This window comes from Bombina bombina, chromosome 6 (genome assembly GCF_027579735.1).
Source record: "Bombina bombina isolate aBomBom1 chromosome 6, aBomBom1.pri, whole genome shotgun sequence".
Taxonomy (NCBI): Eukaryota; Metazoa; Chordata; class Amphibia; order Anura; family Bombinatoridae; genus Bombina; species Bombina bombina.
In genome coordinates, this window is record NC_069504.1 from 1,044,896,363 (window position 1) to 1,044,922,409 (window position 26,047).

The window sequence follows — 26,047 nt, forward strand, 5'->3', positions numbered from 1 at the left end:
AATATCAATAAACCTAAATCAGAAAACAATTGCATACAAAAAGGCTTTTAACATGTCACTTTGTAAGAACCATCTAGTGGTTTGCAAATCTATCTGCCTTGACTGTGATAAGGACTCTAAGCTATCATGAAGCATTGAGTAGCCAGGTCAGACAACCTGCTTTATACAGGTACAAAATCTGCTAAATCTTTTAAATGGAAAGTAGAACAAGTACAATTATTGAATAAATAAATTTAAAAAAAAATCTGTTTGATGTTCAGTTGCTAAAACTGCCCAGCAGCTGCCATTGTGTACCATCTCAATGTTGCTTTTTATGACAAATGAATTAACGTTGTCTCACCTTCTTACACATAGTGTAAATAATCTCTAGGTGTTTGGGATTAGATAGCAGAGTCTCTGTATCTACCGTAATGTAATTGTGAAGAAGAGGCATCATATCTGTGAAGAAAACAAAGAGTTAATGTTTTGTAAATGATCACGATCTATCTCTATCTATCAGTATGCTCCATTGAAAATGTGGCCAGCTGTGCGGCATTATGAAGTAGCTTGGTAGGAGCAGATAAAGGACCAGTCAACACATTAGATTTGCATAATCAACAAATGCAAGATAGCAAGACAATGCAATAGCACTTAGGGCTAGATTTATTAAAGCTGAGGCGTACAGGGGCGCGTATACGCGCCCCTGTACGCCTCAGCTCGCCTTTGGCGGGGTGAAAATACCCGCAGGTATTCGGCATTGCACACGAGCGCAATTTTGCGTTCGCATGCAATCCCGCCCCCTGCCCGCGCACAGCCAATCACGCGCGGGCAGGAGCTGTCAATCTAGTCAGACCGAGGAGATTGAATTTCGCCAGATTAGAGGTGGCGAAGAGGCTCAGGAAGCAGTGGTCTGGTGACCGCTGCTTGATAAATGACGGCGAGCAAGTTCTTTAGAGAACTTGCTGCCGTAAGGGCTTATTAAATCTAGCCCTTAGTCTGAACTTCAAATGAGTAGTAGATTTTTTTATAACAAATTTCAAAGTTATGTATATTTCCACTCCCCTTGTACCATGTGATAGCAATCAGCCAATCAAAAATGCATATATGTATAGTCTGTGAATTCTTGCACATGCTCAGTAGGATCTGGTGACTCAAAATTTGTAAATATAAAAGACTGTGCACATTTTTTTAATGGAAGTAAATTGGAAAGTTGTTTAAAATGACATGCTCTATCTGAATTGTGAAAATTTAATTTAACCTGAGTGTCCCTTTAATACACTGGAATAATAACATTTTCTGTTATTTATAAATCTTACTTATGCTGTCCATATAATATAGTATAGTGGTGTATATACCATATAATATAGTATAGTGGTGTATATACCATATAACATAATATAGTGGTGTAAATACCATATAACATAGTGGTGTATTTACCATATAACATAGTATAGTGGTGTATATACCATATAATATAGTATAGTGGTGTATATACCATATAACATAGTATAGTGGTGTATATACCATATAACATAGTATAGTGGTGTATATACCATATAACATAGTGGTGTATATACCATATAACATAATATAGTGTTGTAAATACCATATAACATAGTGGTGTATATACCATATAACATAGTATAGTGGTGTATATACCATATAATATAGTATAGTGGTGTATATACCATATAACATAGTATAGTGGTGTATATACCATATAACATAGTATAGTGGTGTATATACCATATAACATAGTAGTGTATATACCATATAACATAGTATAGTGGTGTATATACCATATAACATAGTGGTATATATACCATATAACATAGTGGTGTATATACAATATAACATAATATAGTGTTGTAAATACCATATAACATAGTGGTGTATATACCATATAACATAGTATAGTGGTGTATATACCATATAACATAGTATAGTGGTGTATATACCATATAATATAGTATAGTGGTGTATATACCATATAATATAGTATAGTGGTGTATATACCATATAACATAACATAGTGGTGTATATACCATATAACATAGTATAGTGGTGTATATACCATATAACATAGCATAGTGGTGTATATACCATATAATATAGTATAGTGGTGTATATACCATATAACATAGTATAGTGGTGTATATACCATATAACATAGTGGTGTATATACCATATAACATAGCATAGTGGTGTATATACCATATAACATAGCATAGTGGTGTATATACCATATAACATATTGCTCAAATATATACATAATAGTAAAGAAAATAATAATCTTAAATAATCTGTTAGAAAAAAAGAAGCTCTACATCAGATAAGAGCCTAAAAGCTGAAGGAAATGTGTACATTTTGTAAACCAGATGTATAGCCAGTTTAAGTCAGTACAGGTACAAAGGGAATACACACAACAGGAACAGCTTATCTCAAACCTGTAAAATATTCGTAACAATCCCTCTGAAAAACTTCAAACAAGATTTCAAGCAGCTGCCACATCTGTGCAGAGATGGTCTGGTTGGTTAGACTGTAAGCCAAGGACAGAATCTCTTCATAAAACTCTGCGAGGACAGAAAGATACATTTTTAAAATAAGAATAAAAAAAGGAGTGTTTTTTTTTATTTTTTTTTATAAAGCTAGCAATTCAAATGTTTTTGCTATATGTTTATATAGGCGCAAATACGTAACTGGGAGTGATAATCCCTCATTTAGTTTTTAGGGTACAGAGAGCCATATAATAAAATTTAAGTACTGATATTAAGCATTTTTGAACAGTGGATAGTTTAATTTCTTTTATTACCTAAGTACAGAAGTTCAGATGTATCCAAGTTCTTTAAGCATTTAAAATCCATTTGTAGATGAGCAAATACTGTACACTAAAACTGGATGTTTGTGCCTGTGTGTAGATATTATATATTACACATACACACACAATTTATCTTATTATATTGGAATTTACATGACTTTTGCTTTTAGAATTTAGCATTTTATTTCAATACAGAGGTTTTTTTCCCCCATAACGTATATATACATATGCAAACCATAAACAAGGCGACATGAAAGTCCCACAAACATACATAATACACAAAAAACATAATTTATGTAAGAACTTACCGGATAAATTAATTTCTTTCATGGTGGCAAGAGTCCATGAGCTAGTGACGTATGGGATATACATTCCTACCAAGAGGGGGAAAAGTTTCCCAAACCTCAAATGCCTATAAATACACCTCCCACCTTACTCATACCTCAGTTTAACATATAACCAAGTTAGTGGGGTGTAAAAGGAGTAACAGCAAAAAAAGAGGAACAGGATAAATAAAGTGCTTTATATAAATAAATCATAACCCCCCCAAAAAATATTGGGTGGGTCTCATGGACTCTTGCCACCATGAAAGAAATTAATTTATCAGGTAAGTTCTTACATAAATTATGTTTTCTTTCATATAGGTGGCAAGAGTCCATGCGCTAGTGACGTATGGGATATAATACCCAAGATGTGGAAGTCCACGAGTCACTAGAGAAGGAGAGTTAAAATAAAAACAGCTATTTCAGCTGAGAAATTAAATCCAAAAAATAATTACGTTTTCTTAATAAAATTAAAAAAACTCAAATCATAGGCACTAGAATCAAACTGAAACAGCTGCCTGAAGAACCTTTCTACCAAAGGCTGCTTCCGAAGAAGCAAACACATCAAAATGGTAATATTTAGTAAATGTATGCAAAGAAGACCAAGTTGCTGCTTTGCAAATTTGATCAACTGAAGCTTCATTCTTGAAAGCCCAAGATGTGGTGACTGATCTAGTAGAGTGAGCTGTAATTCGCTGAATCGGAGACTGCCCCGCCTCCGAATAAGCTTTGTGAATCAAAAGCTTCAACCAAGATGCCAAGGAAATGGCAGAGGCTTTCTGACCTTTTCTAGAACCAGAAAAAACAACAAATAGACGAGAAGTATTTCTGAAATCTTTAGTAGCCTCAACATAATATTTCAAAGCTCTTACCACATCCAAAGAATGTAAAGACCTTTCAAGAGTATTCTAGGATTAAGACACAAGGAAGGAACAATAATTTCCCTATTGATGTTGTTAGAATTCACAACTTTAGGTAAAAATTTAAATGAATTCCGCAAAACAGTTTTATTTTTTTTATGAAGAATCAGATAAGGAGACTCACAAGAGAGAGCAGACAATTCAGAAACTCTTCTAGCAGAGGAGATAGCCAAAAGAAATAACACTTTCCAAGAAAGTAGTTTAATATCCAAAGAATGCATAGGATCAAAGGAGGAGCCTGCAAAAACTTTAAAACTAAATTGAGAATCAAAGCCTGAACAAAACAGTGAATATCAGGAAGCTTGGCAATCTTTCTATGAAATAAGACAGAGAGAGCAGAGATTTGTCATTTCAAAGTATTAGCAGACAAACCTTTATCCAAACTGTTACGGTTACCCTTAGTCTCGCTGAGAGATGGACCGCTTAGTAGCCTGGATCCCTATTGCTAAAGAGGGGAGAAGCTGCTTTCCATAGTATTCTATATGAGTCTCGCAAATATAGAATAATCTCCCTTAGCTGCAGTACAGCTAGGATACCCTTCTGCCCACAAAAACGAGTCAACGCTGCGATTGAGGGTCAAACAAGAACTCAGGACTGGGATGCCCAGCCTGCTTTTTATTAAGGTTACATGCACACAGGGCACTCCCAGGGGGAGAGGGGGGGGAAGCACAAAATCCCCCATCACACATTTAGATAGAGAGCACTGTCCTTTGACAGGCCACAATAGGATTACAGTACTTAAGATAACAAGTTTACAAGTTCATCTTATCAATTAGCAGTCTGGCTCCAGAGGTGATTAGACAATAGTTTCTAAAAGCTGAAAAAAAAGAGTTAACTCTTTATGAAATGAAACTTGTTACAGTTTTCTTGGAGCCCTTCTTAGGCGCTGGCTTGCTGGTTCAGGCATTGCTGCTGGGAAATAAGCTCTTCACAACAAAATAACTAATGCTTCTGTAACATTGCTCCCTTTCTGTGGAACACTCTGGCAGACACGGTCTGACCCCTTTTCGGGGCAGACTAAGGCTGTCCAGACCGCTGGTTATGCGGGGCTGAGGTCGGTTTGTCTGGACAACCCGTCGGCGTTGCCATTCTGTTTCCCAGGTCTGTAAGTAATGGTGAAATTGAAGGTTTGCAACGATAAGCTCCAACGTAATAGCCTGCCGTTATCTCCAGAGACCCGGTTCAGCCACACCAACGGGTTATGGTCGGTGACCAGAGTGAACTCCTGACCATATAAATAGGGAGTCAATTTCTTTAATGCCCACACCAAAGCCAAACACTCCTTTTCGACCGCTGCATAGCTGACTTCGCGGGGCAGGAGCTTCCGGCTGATGTAGGCAACTGGATGCTCCCCTCCATCTTCGCCTACTTGGCTGAGGACGGCTCCCAGCCCGAACATGGAAGCATCGGTATGGACGATAAAACGTTTGTTAAGGGCTGGGGCCGCCAAGACAGGAGCGTTAATTAGAGCATTTTTGAGAGCCTGGAAAGCCGTTTCACAGTGGGGAGACCACAGGACCTGTCGAGGTAAGTTCTTCTTGGTCAAGTCAGTCAGGGGTTTGGCAAGTGTGCTGTAGTCTGGTACGAACCGTCTATAGTACCCTGCCGTGCCCAGGAAGGCTAGGACCTGAGTCTTAGTGATGGGGGTGGGCCAATTGGCGACAGCTTCTATTTTGGCCGGCTCTGGTCGCTGCTTTCCACACCCCACCCGGTGACCCAGGTACTGTACCTCGGCCATCCCAAAGTGGCATTTTTCTGGCTTCAGAGTCAGGCCAGCAGCCCGGATCTGATCCAGAACCATTCCCACATGAGCTAAGTGGTCCTCCCAGGACTCACTGTGGATCGCTATGTCGTCCAGGTAGGCGCAAGCAAAACTCTGGAAGCCATCCAGGAGCCTATCCACCAAGCGCTGGAATGTAGCTGGGGCATTCTTCATCCCAAACGGCATTACCCTAAACTGATATAAGCCGAATGGGGTGACGAATGCCGACTTGGGGATAGCCTCCGGGGCCAGGGGAATCTGCCAGTAACCTTTGCAGAGGTCAATAGTGGTCAGGTAATTTCCCCTGGCTATACGATCGAGTAGCTCGTCTACCCTGGGCATAGGGTAAGCGTCCGTCACGGTATTTTCATTGAGCCTCCGATAGTCTACGCAGAACCGGGTGGTCCCATCTTTCTTGGGCACCAAGACAACTGGGGAGGCCCAGGGACTATCGGAGGGCTCAATTACCCTGAGCTGGAGCATCTCATCGATCTCCTTCTTCATTCCTGTCCTAACTGCTTCGGGGATTCGGTACGGAGCCTGGCGCAAAGGAGCTTGTCCCGGAGTATCTACCTGGTGGGTGGTTAAAGTAGTGTACCCTGGCTTCGGGGAGAAGGTGAGGTGTTTGGACTGGAGGAGTTGGTTGAGCTGCTCCCTTTCAGTGGGGCTAAGTCGGTCCCCTATCTGAACCTGCGCCACTATACCTGTGGGGAGGCTCTTTTCTAATAGGTCTGGAATGGGTAAACTGTCGGGGTCTTCCTGAGGGGAACAACATACGGCCGTCACGTTCTCTGGTCGCTCAAAATATTCCTTGAGCATGTTTACATGGAATGTCTTTCTAAGATTGTTGTCGTGGCAGCTAGCTATCACATAAGTGGTGTCTCCCCTTTTCTCTACGATCTGGTAGGGACCCTGCCAGGACGCCTGCAATTTGTCTGTCTTCACCGGCTTAAGTACTAACACCTTTTGTCCTATGGTGAAGATTCTCTTTCGGGCCCCCCGATCGTACCATACTTTCTGTCTTCTCTGGGCCAACTGGAGATTAGCCCGCACGGATTTGGCTAATTGCTCCATTCGGTCCCTGAGTTCCAGCACGTATGGCACAATTGGGACACCGTCAGCCTCCATCTCTCCCTCCCAGTGCTCCCGGATCAGGTTTAGGGGTCCCCGTACCTTTCTTCCGTAGAGCAACTCGAAGGGAGAGAACCCTGTCGTTTCCTGGGGCACCTCCCGATAAGCAAATAGGAGGTGCGGCAGGAAGCGTTCCCAGTCTCGGTATTCCTGAGTGAACGTCTTGAGCATTTGCTTGAGGGTCCCATTGAACCTCTCACACAGCCCGTTCGTCTGGGGGTGGTATGGGGAGCTTAGGAGGGACTTAATTTTGCAAACCTGCCAGAGTTGTTGGGTCAATTCAGCCGTAAATTGGGTGCCTCGGTCGGATAGGATTTCTTTTGGAAATCCTACCCGGGAGAACACCTGTACTAGTGCATTCGCTACCGTATCCGCTTGTATGTTGGATAGGGCGACAGCCTCTGGGTACCTGGTAGCGTAGTCCACTACGGTAAGAATGTATCGCTTACCGGAGGGACTAGGGGTAGCCAGTGGTCCCACTAGGTCAATAGCAACCCGGCTGAAGGGTTCCTCTACAATGGGCATATTTACTAGCTGGGCTTTAGGGTGATCGCCTCGCCTTCCTACTCGTTGACACACATCGCAGGTGTTACAGTAAGTTCTAACGTCAGCGTGCACCCCTGGCCAAAAGAACGTGTGAGTAATGCGGTGTAGGGTACGGGTAACGGCTAGGTGGCCTGCTAAGGGGATGTCGTGGCCTATTTTGAGGATTTCTTGACGGTATTTGTGGGGCACTACCAGCTGTCGCCTACGCTGTCCCCTTTTCTCTGTCCAGCGGTATAGTTTCCCTTTTTCCCATAAGAATGTTTCGTTATCTGCCCCGCCCCCTCCGGTCTCTGCTCGTTCCCGGTACTTTTGTAAGGTCGGGTCAGTCTTAGACTCTGCCTCGAAGGCATCTGGGGTGTCCCAGGGTATGGGGCCTAACCTGTCAGGCAAGGTCGGGGTAGGTCTTACCTGTGTCTCCCGCACTGGTGAGAGCTCTCGCTCCGTCCGGGCTTGGGCCCGTGTAGTCACTAGGTCCGCCTCGTTGTTGCATACTGGAGCATAGGCAGAAGTCATGGGGCCCAAATCGTTGCCCAGTAGTACTTCGGCAGGTAAATTATCCATTAGGCCCACGTTCACAGCCCCCTTTCCCGCTCCCCAATCAAGATGCACTTTAGCTGTTGGAATTTTGTACACATCCCCCCCCGCCACTCTAACGGCCACAGTCTGTCCGGATCGCTTGTGCTCTGGCACCAAATGACTCTGTACCAGCGTGATAGTAGCCCCTGTGTCTCGCAATCCCTCGGTAGATCGCCCCTCGAGCCATACCCTCTGCCGATGGTGCTGGCGGTTATCTGAGGCAGCATATACAGGGTCTGCCTCGTGAAGCGGCCCCACATATCCCTCCATAGGGGCCTCTTGGTTAACACAGAGGGCCCGGGCCGGACGATAGGACCCAGAGGGGTAATTGTAATTCCTGGGTGTCTGGTGCGTATTAAGGGGGCAGCTAGCCATGAAATGCCCTGGTTGCTTGCATCGGTGGCAAGTCGGTCTGGGACGCTCAGAGCTGTTATTGGGTGGTCCTGAGTGTCGGACGGGCCCTGTGGGCACCAGGGCTCGGAATTCAGCACGAGGGGGTGCACGGTAAACCTCTCTGGGTTCGACCCGTGCTGGAGCTCGGTAGTTCATGGGTTCGTGAAGACGGGAGTCATAATGTTCATCGGCCAATTTGGCTGCTTCTTCTAAGGTAGAAGGCCGCCTGTCTCGCAGCCATTCCTTCCCTTGCTGTTCCATGCCATTATAAAAATGTTCTAAGAGAAACAATTGTAAAATTTCCTCCCCAGTCACCGCTTTACTTCCGCTCAGCCAGTGATTTGCCGCTCTCCGCATTCGGTGCGCCCATTCCATATGGGTATCGTTAGGCTTCTTTTCCGTGCCCCGAAACTGTCGGCGATACGTGTCCGGAGTTACAGCGTACCGTCGCAACAGTGTCTCCTTAACTAGCTCATACTGTGTCACTTCCTCAGCACCCAGAGTACGAAAGGCTTCCAGGGCTCGCCCGGATAGTTTCCCAGACAATATCGTGGGCCACTCTCTGTTGGGAATCTGGTGCAGGGCACATTGCCTTTCGAAGTCCGCCAAATATTCATCAATCCCTGTCTCGCTCTCTAGGAAGGGTCGAAATGCCGCATAGGGTATCTTGGGCCTCCCAGCATTTTCGACAGGGATGATTACCTGCGGGGCTTCAGCATTGCGGTGTGCGTTCGCTAGGTTGAGTTCGTGGGCTCGAGTCTCTCGTATATCCTCGTCCGCCTCCGCCATCAACTGCTGTACCAATTCCATGGAGGGGTTCGGCCCGTATAATGAGAGCCTTTCCCGAACAATCCTGGTTTTTTCGTCACTAATCGTGGTCGGTGTTTCCGCCATTGTGAAGCTCTGATCCAGTTCGGTCAATTCTGCGATCAGCTCTCTCCTCGGCCGGTTGCTGGCGTACCCCCCTCTGCTTTCAAGTAAATCCTTTAGGGTTGTACGCTTCAATTTTTCCGTTCTGTACCTCTCCTAGGAAATCCAGGAAAATCCCGCCGCTGCCGCCAAATGTTACGGTTACCCTTAGTCTCGCTGAGAGATGGACCGCTTAGTAGCCTGGATCCCTATTGCTAAAGAGGGGAGAAGCTGCTTTCCATAGTATTCTATATGAGTCTCGCAAATATAGAATAATCTCCCTTAGCTGCAGTACAGCTAGGATACCCTTCTGCCCACAAAAACGAGTCAACGCTGCGATTGAGGGTCAAACAAGAACTCAGGACTGGGATGCCCAGCCTGCTTTTTATTAAGGTTACATGCACACAGGGCACTCCCAGGGGGAGAGGGGGGGGAAGCACAAAATCCCCCATCACACATTTAGATAGAGAGCACTGTCCTTTGACAGGCCACAATAGGATTACAGTACTTAAGATAACAAGTTTACAAGTTCATCTTATCAATTAGCAGTCTGGCTCCAGAGGTGATTAGACAATAGTTTCTAAAAGCTGAAAAAAAAGAGTTAACTCTTTATGAAATGAAACTTGTTACAGTTTTCTTGGAGCCCTTCTTAGGCGCTGGCTTGCTGGTTCAGGCATTGCTGCTGGGAAATAAGCTCTTCACAACAAAATAACTAATGCTTCTGTAACACAAACCATCCTGAAGAAACTGTAGAATCTTAGGAATTCTAAAAGAATGCCAAGAATAATCATGAGTGGAACATCATGAAATATAGGTTTTCCAAACCCTATGATAAATCTTCCTTGAAACAGACTTACAAGCCTGTATCATAGTGTTATTTACTGAGTCAGAGAAACCTTTATGACTAAGAACTAAGCCTTCAATTTCCATACCTTTAAATTTAGAGATTTAAGATCCTGATGACCAAGGCTGGCAACTGGACATTCGGACAAGGTCCGCATACCAAAACCTGTGAGGCCATGCTGGTGCTATCAGAAACACATAAAATTGTTCCATTATGATCTTGGAGATCACCTTTGGAAGAAGAACCAGAGGCGGAAAAATATAAGCAGGTTGGTAAAACCAGGGAACTGCTAGAGCATCCATCATTTCTGCCTGAGGATCCCTGGACCTGGAAAGGTATCTGAAAAGTTTCTTGTTTAGACAAGACGCCATCAGATCTATGTCTGGAAGACCTTACATCTGCACAATCTGATAGAACACATCTGGATGGAGAGACCACTCCCCCGGGTGTAGAGTCTGACGGCTGAGATAATCCGCTTCCCAATTGTCTACACCTGGTATATGAATCGCAGTGATTAGACAAGAGTTGGATTCCGCCCAAGAAAGTTTTAAAGATACTACTTTCATTGCTAGGGGACTGTGAGTCCCCCCTTGATGATTGACATATGCCACTGCTGTGACATTGTCTGTTTGAAACCGAGTTTAAAATTTTTGGTGGGAATTTTTTGGCGGCAAAAAACAGCAAAAAATGATGACACGTCATGCTATGACATAAATTGCATCATCACATATGCGACATGCAAAGATGTAGTGGATTTCTATTACACCAATCACTTTAAAAAGCAGGTAAGTATTTTGATTGTATATACAAAAAAACAAAATGTACCTAAATAAAGCCTAATGGATACTTCTATTATAGCTGCATAAAATGTGATTAGCAACATTCTATGAGACTAACATAATACTTAGCATCCTAATTTATAAATAAATTAATAGCTCCAAAGAAAAACCTGTATGTTTCACAGACTACCAACCTTGACAAATATTTAGCCACAAATAAAGTCACTAAAAAGGAGCACTGAATTACTGACTCAAGCCACGTATACAAACAATATATAACAACAGTTCACGCAAAAAATGTATCCCCTTTAAATGATTCCCAATGATCATTTTTAGCTGCTAGCGTGTATTAAATTGGTTACAAGTAGCTTCTTTACTCCTATTTCAGCATTTGAAATAGCTGATTTAGCCTGTGGTATAGCCACCTATACTGAAAGTTTTGGTACTGGAGTATATGCTATTGACAAGCCTAAGTAAACACAGCCAGCAGAAGAAGTTACACTCTCTGATGGTAAATCCTAGCATTTGTTATACACTTGGGTTTACCATCACGTTAACTAAAAATAAATTTAAAAAAATGTATAAATGGTTTTGATGCTTTACATGAAGATTTAAAGGGACATGGTACCCAAATGTTGAAGCACTTGAACATTATGCAGCATAGCTGTAAAAGGTGGACTAGAAAATATCACCTGAACATCTCTAAGAAAAAAATTAAGATATTTTACCTAAAAATTTCCTTAGTAGCCACATCACGGACTTTAAGCAGCCATTTAAGATTCTAGTCCCAGGACTTGCAAGGGAGCATGCATCTGGCATGTGCAGGTGCAGTCATCTTATTTCCTTCCTCAGTTTAAGGAACTTTACTATGAAATCTCATAAAATTGCAGTAAAGTAAGATATGACCTCATTACTACTGATGCTGATTGGTTGTTTTTTGTTTTTTTCTTTAACTTACAGCTGGACAGTAGTTGAAGTAAAACTGGTTACAGAGCACCTACTCTGGTGAGCTGAAGAAATTATGAGGTAAAATAGATTTGTTTTTTACATAGAGATGTTCAAGTGATATTTTTTTTTCTTTAGCAGTTTATTGATGAAAACAAAGATAATACAAGTATGCACAAGCGACATAAGCAGTAGGCTGATATATTGCAACTTGCTTATTACAAAATTGTAGTCTAATATTAAAGAGAGTGTAATTCGTATACACAGAGGGTTTAAAAGTCCAGCTGCGATCCGAAGAGTAGAAAAACAAGCAAGTCCAAAAACTGACCAAAGCTTAAGAAGATGATTATTTATAAAATATACAAGAATATGCCAACTAGTTCTAAAACAAAAATGTATGCTTACCAGACAAATTTACTGTTGGGAATATCAACACCTGGCCACCAGGAGGAGGCAAAGACACCCCAGCCAAAGGCTATAAATATCCCTCCCACTTCCCCTATCCCTCCAGTCATTCGGCCGAAGGAACAAGGAAAAGCAAAAGAAACATTAGACACCATGTACCCCAAAGGGCTTAATAGGGAATTTGACCTGCTTCCTATTGAATTAAATTTAATTTGATGTGCCCTATAAGTATAAAATTAACAATATATGCCATACATTTTATTGTGTAGTAGAGTTAGCAATTTGCTGCACTTGTTTTTAATTTTGTGAACATCTCACATTAGGTAAAAGATTGGTCAGAGCAATGGTCAGAGGGGGACATAGATTCTTTGGCAAACCTAAAAAAGGTATGTTTCCCTGTTTGGTGTGTCGTCAGTGTAGCAATGTCATCAAAAGAGATAGCATTTCTCATCCATATACTGGTGAAATTTTTTTGATTAAAGGATACTACACATGCAATTCTATGCATGTAGTCTATGCGTTAAAGTGCCCATGTGGGCTACTATATGTAGGCAAGACGACCCAAAAGGTCAGAGAACACATATGCCAACATAAATCCACAATTAGAAATGAGAAAACAGCTAACCTCCCTATGCCAGCATATTTTATAGAAAAAGGCCACCAAATTAACCAACTTAGATACATGTTCATAGACCAAGCCCCCAGACGTATTAAAGGGGTAGATAGGGCCAAAGACCTATTATATAGAGAGGGAACATGGATTTGGAAACTAGACACCATGTACCCCAAAGGGCTTAATAGGGAATTTGGCCTGCTTTTATTTGATGTGTATCTTATTTGGGTATATTGATTTAAATTTAATTTGATGTGCCCTATAAGTATAAAATTAACAATATATGCCATACATTTTATTGTGTAGTAGAGTAGTTAGCAATTTGCAGCACTTGTTTTTAATTTGAACATTTCACATTAGGAGTGTAGGGGTTAATAATTAGTGATGATGTGTATGAGGTCATGTGTGATCTCATTTCCTGTTTGACCCCTCCCCATTATTTTGTGATTGGTCACCTGTACCTATAATAGCTTCATATGCAAAACAGAATGAGAAGCAGTCTGCCAGGAACGAACAGCAGCATCAATAGCTTGTTCTATGGCCCGGTTGCCACCTGGTAGTAGCTTCTTTCTGCCCAATTGTGCTTTTCACAGAGGAAAACTTTCCTGTAGTATATCAGTCTGATCCCGCCAACATGGTCAGTCCAGCCCCGAAATACCAGGCAATTCTCCTCTGAACAAGGAACATGACAACCCCAGACGATCCTGTTCCTTGTTCAGAGGAGAATTGCCTGGTATTTCGGGGCTGGACTGACCTTACTTGGCGGGATCAGACTGATATACTTCAGGAAAGTTTTCTTCTGTGAAAAGCACACTGGTCTAAAAGAGGCTGCCTCCGGGTGGTAAATCGCCATAGAACAAGCCACTGAGCTGTTGTTCGTTCCTGGTAGAGCGCTTCTCTCTTTGTATGCAAATTATTCTGACCCTGGGGAAGTCTCCCTATGGGTGATGGGGGAAACCAGACGTGGACTCCTTGCCCAGTGTGCTTAGAGGAATGTGGCTGCACCTCACTGACGAGACCCATAGGAAGCCAAAACGATCGTCTGGGGTTGTCATGTTCCTTGTTCAGAGGAGAATTGCCTGGTATTTCGGGGCTGGACTGACCTTACTTGGCGGGATCAGACTGATATACTTCAGGAAAGTTTTCTTCTGTGAAAAGCACACTGGTCTAAAAGAGGCTGCCTCCGGGTGGTAAATCGCCATAGAACAAGCCACTGAGCTGTTGTTCGTTCCTGGTAGAGCGCTTCTCTCTTTGTATACCTATAATAGCTTGACATGTTCACTTGTTTGTTAGCTTTATAAAAGGGGCAGGAGCCCCGAAATGTTGCTCAATAAAGGCGCTGTTGCCTCATATTGTGTGCCACCTGTGTGTTCTATTTTGCTGTATTAACCAGGACCCTGGAAAGGGAGGTCCTCCAGGTGTGCACCTGAATTTACCTGATACTGGTTAAAAGGGACATTTTCCTAAGGTGTGTGCTGATCTTGCTACTTTCCCATTAGGGTATAGAGGTGCCAGAAGAAAAAAATAACATGAAGTCGCCTAAAAAATATTCCGGGCAGGGTTGTGGACTCTCCCTGCCAGGAAAGAAAGGAATTTATCTGGTAAGCATAAATTTTGTTTTCTTTCCAAATTCAGGTAGAGTCCGCAACTTCATTCATTACTATTGGGAACCAATACCCAAGCTCCAGGTGACATGGAATGAATAAAAACGGGAGGGAAAAAAGAAAGGCGTACCCTAATCTGAGGGCACCACAGCCTGTAACAGCAAATTTATAGAACTCTTAAAACGTATGTAAGAAGGATCAGGTAACCGGCTTACAAATCTGATCCATAGAGGCTTCATTTTTAAAAGCCTAAGAAGAAGAAATTGCTCTAGTGGAATGAGTCGTTATCCTCTCAGGAGGCTGTTGTCCAGCCTTCTCATAAGCCATACGGATGATGCTTCTCAGCCAGAAAGATAATGAAGTCGCAGTGGCCTTTTGACCCTTGTGCTTACCAGAGTATAACACAAACAAGAAAGAGGATTGTCTGAAATCCTTAGTAGCCTGCAGATAAAATTTTAAGGCGCGTACAACGTCCAGATTGTGGAGCAAACGTTCCTTCAAGAAGATAGTCAACAAAAACAAAACCTTCCAGGATAGAAGCTTAAGATCAACAGAATGCATAGGCTCCAACGGAGCCTGCTGTAAAACACGAAGAATAAGGTTGAGGCTCCAAGGAGGAGCAACAGGTTTAAACACAGGTCTGATTCTAGCCAGAGCCTGAACAAAAGACTGTACATCCGGAAGATCCGCTTATCTCTTGTGCAGTAAGACCGACAGGGCCGAGATCTGACCCTTCAGAGAACTGGCGGATAAACCCTTTTCCAAACCATCTTGGAGAAAGGATAGAATTCGGGTAACCTTCACCTTGTGCAATGGAAATATTGCATTCCTCCCATCAATGAAGGTAAGTATGCCATACCTTGTGGTAAGTGACCGACTTGCCAGCCTGGATTAAAGTGTCTATCGCACTATCCGAAAAACCGCTCTTGGATAAGACTGAACATTCAATTTCAACGCAGTCAGTCTCAGAGAATCGAGATTTCGATGCAGGAAAATACCCGGAGTCAGAAGGTCCACACGGCAAGGCAACCTCCATGGAGGGGAGGAGGACATTCTTACTAGATCCGCAAACCAAGTCCTTCGTGGCCACAAAGGAGCTATTAGTTTCACCAGGAGCTTGCTCCTGCTTGATGCAAGCTACCACTCGAGGAAGAAGGGCCAATGGAGGAAAAAGATATATGAGACTGAACCTCCATGGAAACGCTAATGCGTCTACCAATTCCGCTTGAGGATCCCTCAATCTCGACCCGTATCTGGGTAGCTTAGTATTGAGACGAGAAGCCATGAGGTCTATCACAATATAAACATGCATTTGTTACAGTGATCTCTGAAATAGAACACTCTGATGGGTTAATATCAGAATCCTCCATAGCGGGTATAAGGTCTCAAAATAGTAGCAACGAAAAATAAAGTTAAAACTTAGCGTGGCACCTTTACTCTCAGCCTTGGCTGAGGTACTCACCACCTCCTGGCTAGACAAGCGTGACCGGAATGAAGTCAGGATCTCTCCCAATGTCTGCAGCGTACTCTATGTGCTGATCGCTACGCAGGAACAAACTTCTGACCGGCCTGAGATAGAAACTGCGCCCAAGTCACATATTGCGCATCTAGAGACCGCCCTTAGCTAGTAGAGAAACCGCAGAAAGCTGATTAACAGCTGTGCAGCGGAAAAAAAGGCCCCAATGAGAAACATTTTCCAAACGTCTGTCTGCAAACTTCTGAGCCCAAAAAAGAAAGAAAAACCCTTACACACGTGCACCGGTTGGCAAGGAGCTAAGCAGCACACAAATGGCCCCAACTGCTCAATAAATTAACCTCTTCATAATCAAAGGTATTAAATGTCCCCATATCCACACTGTGAACTATGAATTTCAATGTCCCTATACCCTCAGGGAATTTGCAGCCCTACTAGGCATAATCCCTCAAAGTAATATAAAGGACTTACCCTCCAGGATCAAAGCTGTAGAGAAGGCACAGCATCTCAAGGTCTGACAGTCTCACCAAACACATCTGACAGGGACCTGAAGAGAAGGAGAAAACAGTGTAAACCGATAACACTGATTTCCCAGGAGATGATAGCTTTAAGTCTAGATAGTGGTCAGAGATCGGTTCCTGCGACATCTAGAGCCAGTGTTCACCACAACTCTCACTGAGAGGATTACAGGGTTACTCATACACCTCAGTCCACAATTGAAGGGAACATACCCTTTAATGGACTAAACATTTTCTTCTAACACTTCTCTGCCATCCTCCTATAGAGACGAAAGGCAAAGAATGACTAGGGGGATAGGGGAAGTGGGAGTGCTATTTATAGCCTTTGGCTGGGGTGTATCTGCCTTCTCCTGGTGGCCAGGTGTTGATATTCCCAACAGTAATGAATGAAGTTGTGGACTCTCCCTGTCTTTGGAAAGAAAACAAGTTTGACAAACATTGCATACGAATCATGAAAAATAAAATAACCACTCTCTGCAGGGGAATCGTGTATGAAAAAGGAATTTGCTAATTATGGAAGTATGCATAAAACCAAAATGTATGCTTACCTGATAATTCTTTTTCTTTCCTATGACATGGAGAGTCCACAACGTCATTCCAATTACTAGTGGGATATTCAACTCCTGGCCAGCAAGAGGAGGCAAAGAGCACACCAGCAAAGCTGTTAAGTGCAACTTCCTTTACCCATAATACCCAGTCATTCAGCCGAAGGAAAATGAAAAAAGAAGAAACACAAGGGTGAAAAGGTGTCTGAGATTTACTCAAAAAAACTGCTGAATTATAAAAGAGGGCGGAATCGTGGACTCTCCATGTCCGAAAAGAAAGAAATTTATCAGGTAAGTATAAATGTTGTTTTCTTTCCTATGACATGGAGTCCACAACGTCATTCCAATTACTAGTGGGAACCAATAACCAAGCTAGAGTACACAGAATGAACAGGGAGGGAGAACAAGGCAGGAGGACCTAAACAGAAGGCACCACCGCTTGAAGAACCTTTCTCCTAAAAGAGGCCCCAGCCGAGGCAAAAGTATCAAATTTGTAGAATTTGGAAAAAGAATGCAAAGAGGACCATGTTGCCTTCTTGTAAATCTATTCCACAGAAGCTTCATTTTTGAAAAGTCCAAGATGAAGAGACAGCCCTAGTGGAATGAGCCGTAATTCCCTCAGGTGGCTGCTGTCCAGCAGTCTCAAAAGCAAAACGAATCATACTTCTTAACCAGAGGAAAAGAGAAGTAGAGGTGGCCTTATGACCTTTACGCTTTCCAGAGAAAACAACAAACAGGGCAGAAGATTGCCGAAAATCTTTATTACCTAGAAAGAAAAATATTAGAGCACGCACAACATCCAAGTTATGCAAAAGACGTTCCTTAGGAGAAGAAGGATTAGGACAAAAGGAAGTAACAACAATTTCCTGAATAATGTTTCGATCCAACACCACCTTAGGGAGAAACCACAATTTAGTACGAAGGACCGCCTTATCTGCGAGCGGAAGAAATAACAAGGAGAAACAAAACCTTCCATGATAACAATTTTATATCAACAACATGCATCGGCTCAAACGGAGCCTGCTAAAAAACTTTAGGAACTAGGATAAGGCTCCAAGGAGGATCATTTATGATCTTTGTTTGCATAGTACTTTTTCAAAAGTGTATATTTAATTCTGTTTTTTTTTTGTTTGTTTTTTATCTGTCTAAGTCCCATTTTTTACATGTTAGCTTATGGCAATATAATTGATTACTGAAGTTTTTTTAAATTGATCTCTATGATTGGCCAAATAGAATAGACACATGTGATTGGACCCGCATAGCTTTTAACACCTAAACAGGTAACCTATCACTATCCCTGACAAAGTGCTGTAACGGCACGAAACATGTTGGATGTGAAAGTACTATGATGCTAGGGTGATTCACTGGCTGTGGTATTGTTACATTTTGATTCTTTGTATTGGAATACTTTTTTACTTGTGATACGAATAAAAGTTAATTTTTACTTTTTCCGTACTCAGCCCATTATCTGCTGGACTCTTTTCACTATGGTGAATTTTCTGCTTTTAGTTTTAAATTTTTTAGCGGATTTCTGTTGGGCAAAATCCGTTACCAGCAGATAGTTTTAACACTCACAGCACTGATTGACACACTTTGAAAAGAGACATTTCTCATACTGCCTGGACTGTTCCTGAATAGGGTGGACATACTCGACCATCAAGGAAGCAAGGAAACAATCGATCAACCCAGTGAAAGCAGTGAGATGACATCTTCTGTACTCCAAGGACCAATGGTGAGTTAGTGTTTCTACTAACTTTTTGTCTTCAGTTACCCTGTCCGTGACAGTTCTCAGCTATTTAGCTCAAATTAGTTAAACACTCTCTCTACAAATGTTAGTCTGTGGATTTCAGAAACAGGGTTCACTCCAACACAGATTGTATACGTCACAAATTTAACCTGTTTGCTACCAGCTTAAAGACAACATTTTTTTCTACAAAAAGTAACAAGAAGACATAACTTTCCCTTGGGTTTGCACACAACATAGCAGTAGTGGCCTTAAAGGGATACACTCAGATATTTGTTACATGTAACTCAAAGGAGGAACAACAGGTTTAAAAACACGCCTGATTCTGACCAGGGCCTGAACAAAAGCTTGAACATCTGGTAATTCTGCCAGACGTTTGTGCAAAAGGATAGACTGAGCAGAAATCTGACCCTTGAGAGTACTGACTGACAAACCATTCTCCAGGCCATCCTGAAGTAAAAAAATATTTTTGGGTATCCTCACCCGACTCCAAGAAAAAACCTTTAGCTTCACACCAAAAAAGGAATTTACGCCATATCTTATGGTAAATCCTACGAGTAACGGGTTTACAAGCCTGAAGCATAGTACCGAGACCGCGTCAGAAAAACCACGTCAAGACAAAACTAGGAGTTTAATCTCCAAGCAGTCAGCTTCAGAGAATCCAGGTTTGGATGGAGGAACGGACCATGAATTAGAAGGCCCTTCCTCAGAGATAACCTCCAAGGGGGAAGACAATACATCCTTACCAGATCCTCAAACCAGATCCTGCAAGACCAAGCAGGATCTAATAGGATTATTGATGCTCTCTCCTGTTTAATGCGAGCAATGACTCGTGGAAGGAGAGCAAACGGAGAAAACAGATATGCCAGAGAGAACATCCAAGGAAACGCTAGAGCATCAATCAGAACAGCCTGGGGATCTCTTGACCTTGAACCGTACTTTGGAACCTTGGCGGGACGCCATCAGATCCAACACTGGAACCCCCCACCTGAGGGTTATCTGAGTGAAAGGTATGTCTGCTCATAAAATCTGCCTACCAATTGTCCACTCCTAGAATGTGGATGGCAGATAGGAGACAATCGTGAGCTTCTGCCCACTGCAGAATGCGAGTCACCTCCTTCATGGCCAAGGAACTCAGAGTCCATCCCTGATAGTTGATGTAATACACTGAGGTAATGAAGTCTGACTGAAAATAAATAAACCGGACGAAAGATAATTGAGGCCAAGTAGTCAAGACAATGAAGATTGCTCTCAACTCTAAGACGTTTATCTGGAAGAGAAGAGTCCTCCTGAATCCACAGTCCCTGAGCTTTTATTGAGCTCTAAACTGCTCCCCAGCCTAGATAGCTGGCGTCCGTGGTCACAATCATCCAAGAAGGTCTCAGGAAGCATGTGCCCCGAGACAGATGGTCCTGAGAATCCATCACAAAAGAGAGGCTCCTATAGGGGATTTAGAGCTATCCTCTGCCAAAGATCTGAGAGCTCTCTGTTCCATTGTCTGAGAATGCAAAATTGAAGATGTCTCAGATGGAGACGAGTAAAACGAATAAAGCCCATGGAAGCAGCCATTAGATCCTTACTGACCAACAGATGGACGGCCAGAGAACTGAAGAGAAAATCAAGCTATCTGGCACCAAAGAACTCTATTCCAGAGTCACCTTCCATTCAAGAAGCAAAGAAATGACAAAGATCTGCGAGGATCTTGCTAAAAGAACATTCCGGAAATCCGTCTGCTTAAATCTGGCCCAAAGTGTCATGCCCCCATGGAGTCTTGAACTCTGGTCTCTCATGCTGTATCCCAATGAGCCACCAGAGGGCTTCGCCAGAAGAGCCCCTAGAACCTTCTAAAAGAATCAGGGGAACAGAAACTGAATCGAAAAGGTAGGGCTAACCTTGATAAAGGTTTGTTCAAACCAACAACCCTGTAAAACCACAAAGCCAATCAATAGGCCACATAGGCCTGAATGGCCTAGCCCTAAGAATGTCCCAGGAGAATAAATAAATTTTTATATATATATATATATATATATATATATATATATATATATATATATATATATATATATATATATATATATATATATATATATATTATATATTATATCCTTCATCTGAGAAAGGAAAAAGACTCTGTGTTCATTAAAGAATTTGGCATGGTTCATGAATAATACATGACCCAAATATTAAAAAATTAATTCCCTAAGAAGGGAAAAAATATATTAGTGTTGAAAGTACACTAAAGAATTTGGAATGAGACATGAACAATACATGTCACAAAATGTAAAAATTCCTTCCCTAAGAAGGGAAAAAATATATAGTTTAAAAACACTAAAGAATTAAAATGTTACATGAACAAAACGTGTCACAAATATTCAAAATTCCTTCCCTGTAAAGGGAAAAAAATATATTAGTGTTCAAATCACAATAAAGAATTTGGAATAGTATATGAACAGTACATGTCACAAATTTTCAAATTCCTTCCCCAAGAAAGGAAAAAATATATTAATGTTCAAAAACACTAAAAAATCTGGAATTTAACATAAACAATATAGGTCACAAATATTAACAATTCCTTCCCTGTGAAGGGAAAAATTATATATGTGTTCAAAGAACACTAAATAATTTTGAGTGGCATGACTAACAGTTCACAACCAGCACCCGGGGGAAGATTTGAACCCGGAACCTTCTGCCTGCAAGCCCAGTGTGCTATCCACTAAGCCACAACAGAGCATCCCTCTAGTCATAAAATTAGGATCAGCCTATACAGATATATAATCACATCAAGCCCTCGGAAGGGCCTTGTAAAAGCAACCGTCTTACTGCAATATAGAAGCAGTAAAATAAAAAAGGTCACCACAAGGTGGCATACAACATTCCCCAAAGAACATCAGTCCGTAATTCAATAAGGGACCATCAAAGAACCCTTTATATATTCCATAGTAAACTAGGAAAAATAAACAACTTAGTGTCCAAAGATCACTAAATAATTTGGACAAATTCCTCTCAGTTATTGAAAATTAATAACAGAAGAAATAACATCAAAGCACCATAAGATGGCGCCAAATACCAAGGAATAACTGAAGAACAGATATTCAGATGCTACTATGTTATCCTCCTCCTCAGGCTGACATCTGAGGGGACATCTGGAATAGCAACAACTGCGTCAGAAACCTCGCTTACTGAATTTCCAATTTTCCTCTTACGCTTTCCTTGCAACATTGGGAAAGCAGACAACTCATCTGAAACTGCAGAAGACATGAGAGAAGTGATGTCTTTTAAAGTAACTCCTGCGGGAGCTAGAGAGGAAACGCAGGGCACTGCATGTGAGGGCGTTAAAATTTGGGACGCTTGAGGAGAAAGCGGCGGCATATATTGAACCTCGTCATTAGACTCCTGGACAACATCTGCTTTAGAAAATGCTGGCTCAGAATTTTTTTTTTCCCTATAACTTAAAGTCCTCTCACATTGGCATCAAAACACAAGGAACAAGTGACATTTTGTAAGGACTCTTGGTCCATACTGGTTCACAATGGTTCAATTATCAATTAAAAACCTTAAATTTTTTATAAAAATTTCTAAGTGGAAAAAACTTTACTGTCTCTTTAAATTTTAAAAGTGAAACTTTTTTTTACCAGAGCTTGCAAAAATACAAAATCAGCCGATTAATAGAAATATAACAGCTTTGCTGAGGTGCCTACCTGACTCGCTGTACCGGCACTATACTGCTTTGTTTCAGAAGACGATCCGGAACTCAGCAGGAGGAGAAAGCAAGTGTTTTCCGGTCCTAGTAATGCATGCTTGTACCGAGAATCATGCTTTTCTAGGCAGATTATGAAGATCTCTTATCCGTGTATCTCACACTGAGGCGCAATAAAAGTGGCGCGCAATTCAGCTATGATCCGCCCATCGTGGGCGTCGCCATAAGGAAGAATCTCCCGGTCGGTATTTTACTAAGTTAAACCGCCGATTAAAACCACCAGAGCCATTTGCAATAACTGTCTCCCAGCCCCAGTGCCTGCATCATAAGGCTGTCAAAAGTCCTCTCCATCTAGGAGAGTTTACGTGTCCCACCACAAAAAAGAGCACCTCTTCTATTCTGAGCCCTTCATTATGTGAATAATTGTTTGAAATGTAGTGCTCACTTCATTCTGAGAGTTGTTTCTTTTGTCCCCAGAAATAATAAAGTTAGCACTTATCTTATACATCTGCCTGACAGCAAGGCAGCTCACAGGCTTGAGAGCTCCTCTCCCTCACATCGACCTGTGGAGAAATAAAAGGCTGAGTAATTTCCCTCAGGCTTTGGGAGTAGGGCAGCATGAAATATATGGAAGGCGCAGTGAGAATGATGTCCCACAAGTTCCCATTGCTCTAAAGCCACCACTGCTCTACTGAAGAGACTTATATGGACTACAGCTACACCCTAGAACAAAGCAGCACAATCTTGTACTACTTTAAAAATAAAAAACTCTTGATTGAAGAATCTTTTCTAACACCTAAATTTACCACCTCCTTGCACTTAAAGGGATACTGAACCCAAATTTTTTCTTTCATGATTCAGATAGAACATGCAATTTTAAGCAACTTTCTAATTTACTTCTAGTATCAATTTTTCTTCGTTCTATTGCTATCTTTATTTGAAAAAGAAGGCATCTAAGCTAAGGAGCAAGCAAATGTTTGGTTCAGACCCATGGACAGCACTTGTTTATTGGTGTTGTCCAATCAGCAAGGACAACAACGTTTGTTCACCAAAAATGGGCCGGCATCTAAGATAACATTTTTGCTTTTTAAACAAACATACCAAGAGAATAAAGAAAATGTGATAATAGGAGTAAACTAGAAAGTTGCTTAAAGGGACAGTCTAGTATAAATAAAACTTTCATTATTCAGATAGGACTTTTAATTTTAATCAACTTTCCAATTTACTTTTATCATCAAATTTGCTTTTTTCTCTTGGTATTCTTAGTTTAAACTAAACATAGGTAGGCTCATATGCTAATTTCTAAGCCTTTGAGGGCTGCCTCTTATCACATGCTTTTTAAATCTCTTTTCAACACAAAGAGACAGAAAGTACACGTGGGCCATATAGATAACACTGTGTTCAGGCACAGGGAGTTATTTAAGATCTAGCACAAACCAAGGCTAAATTTAAGACAATAGATAATAAACAGTCACAGTCATGTGATCAGGGGGCTGGAAGAAGGTTCCTAGATACAAGGTAATCACAGAGGTAAAAAGTATAGTAATATAACTGTGTTGGTTATGCAAAACTGGGGAATGGGTAATAAAGGGATTATCTATATTTTAAAACAATAACAATTCTATGGTAGACTGTCCCTTTAAAGGGACAGTCAAGTCCAAAAAAAAAGTTTCATGATTTAAATAGGGCATGTAATTTTAAACAACTTCCAAATTTACTTTTATCACCAATTCTGCTATATTCTTTTGGTATTCTTAGTTGAAAGCTAAACCTAGGAGGTTCATATGCTAATTTCTTAGACCTCAAAGACTGCCTCTAATCTGAATGCATTTTGACCACTAGAGGGCATTAGTTAATGTGTTTCATATAGATAACATTGAGCTTGTGCACGTGAAATGACCTAGGAGTGAGTACTGATTGGCTAAAATGCAAGTCTGTCAAAATAACTGAAATAAGGGGGCAGTCAGCAGAAGCTTAGATACAAGGTAATTACAGAGGTAAAACGTGTATTATTATAACTGTGCTGGTTATACAAAACTGGGGAATGGGTAATAAAGGGATTATCTTTCATTTTAAACAACAACAATTCTGGTGTTGACTGTCCCTTTAAAATTGCATGCTCTATCTGAATCACAAAATATTATTTTTTTGTTCAGTGTCCCTTTAACGTTGGCAAAGAGAATGACTGGGTTGGGAGGGAAGGGAGGTGATAATGAACAGCTTTGCTGTGGTGCTCTTTGCCGCCTCCTGCAGGGCAGGAGAGGTATTCCCCAATAGTAATTACATGATCCGTGGACTCATGGTGTTATTAAAAAGAAAACTGGTTTATTGAAGCCGTTAGGCAGTATTCAAAACATTGTTGTAAGATGTGAAAGGGTGTTCCATGGATAACTGTTCAATAAATGAGTAGAACATTTTTGTGTATAGAAAATGGATTCAAAAGCTGGGATGATCTCGGTAGAATTTGAAAATGTTAAATGTCAGGGTACCCAGGAGTCTATATCCCTACTGCTTTCTATTTCTTGTTCAAATATTCTTCCCAAATAAAGCAATTATTATAGTAGTCCTCTAGATGTTTATTTTGAGTATAATCTTATTTCTCCAGACAAAGGCAGTTTGATACTTTATCCCCCCACGTAGATATGGATGGAATTCTCTTAGCAGAATTTATCTTGAGGAGGAGTCATTTGCATCACAGCTTACATCTAAGTTTGGGAAATGTATTAAAAAGAAATATCCAAATATTTAAGGGAAGATGGATGGACAAAGCCTCATCAATTTCTGAATTGATTGATATCCAGAAAGACTGGGCTATTGGGTATGTCCACCAAATATGTGCGGTTGTACCTTTATCTGTGCATTCTCTCCAGCACCCAGCCGGGTAGCCTGGAAGAATAGTGGATAGACGAGCAGGTGTAGAAAACCACCTGCTGAGGAATTTGACATTCATCTTGAGAATATGGATCGATGAAGACGATTTGTTCATATTTAAGACAGGTGATATTTTCTGGTCAGTTTTTTGCAATTATACTGCATCACTTTCAAGTGATTTAGCATATAGGTATTATGTTTCTTTAAGAAAAACTTTAGAAAATTACATTTTAAATTCATACAGTAAATATGAGTCATCCAATTCCAGTATTAGCCCAGGAAGATAATAATATTTTATAATTTAATGCTAAGCATTACCTATGATATGCTTCTGCAAAACAAGGCCAATGATCTGTAAACATATCCCTTCCAAGTGCTGCTTTACCTATAACAAAAAAAAAAGACAAATATATTGACAATATAAGGAAACATAATTTATGCTTACCAGATAAATTCCTTTCCTTCCTGGCAGGTAGAGTCCACGACTTCATTCCTTACTGTTGGGAAATACAACACCTGGCAAACAGGAGGCAAAGACACCCCAGCCAAAGGCTTAAATATCCCTCAGTCATTCTGCTGAGGGAACAAGGAAAAGTAGGAGAAACATCAGGGTATAAAAGGTACCAGAAAAAACAATATAAAAAAGGGAGC

The 26,047-nt window shown here is 41.3% G+C and overlaps 1 protein-coding gene across 1 annotated transcript in view; it reads right to left on the minus strand.

Annotated features, from left to right (window-relative positions):
* The window catches only part of IPO8 (importin 8), a gene marked incomplete in the record, with an annotated part of 217,276 nt that overhangs the window by 124,211 nt on the left and 67,018 nt on the right, over window positions 1-26,047 (minus strand). The window contains 3 exon segments of the mRNA XM_053718807.1: window positions 341-438; window positions 2,427-2,552; window positions 25,715-25,781. Coding sequence (XP_053574782.1) covers window positions 341-438; window positions 2,427-2,552; window positions 25,715-25,781 — 291 coding nt within the window.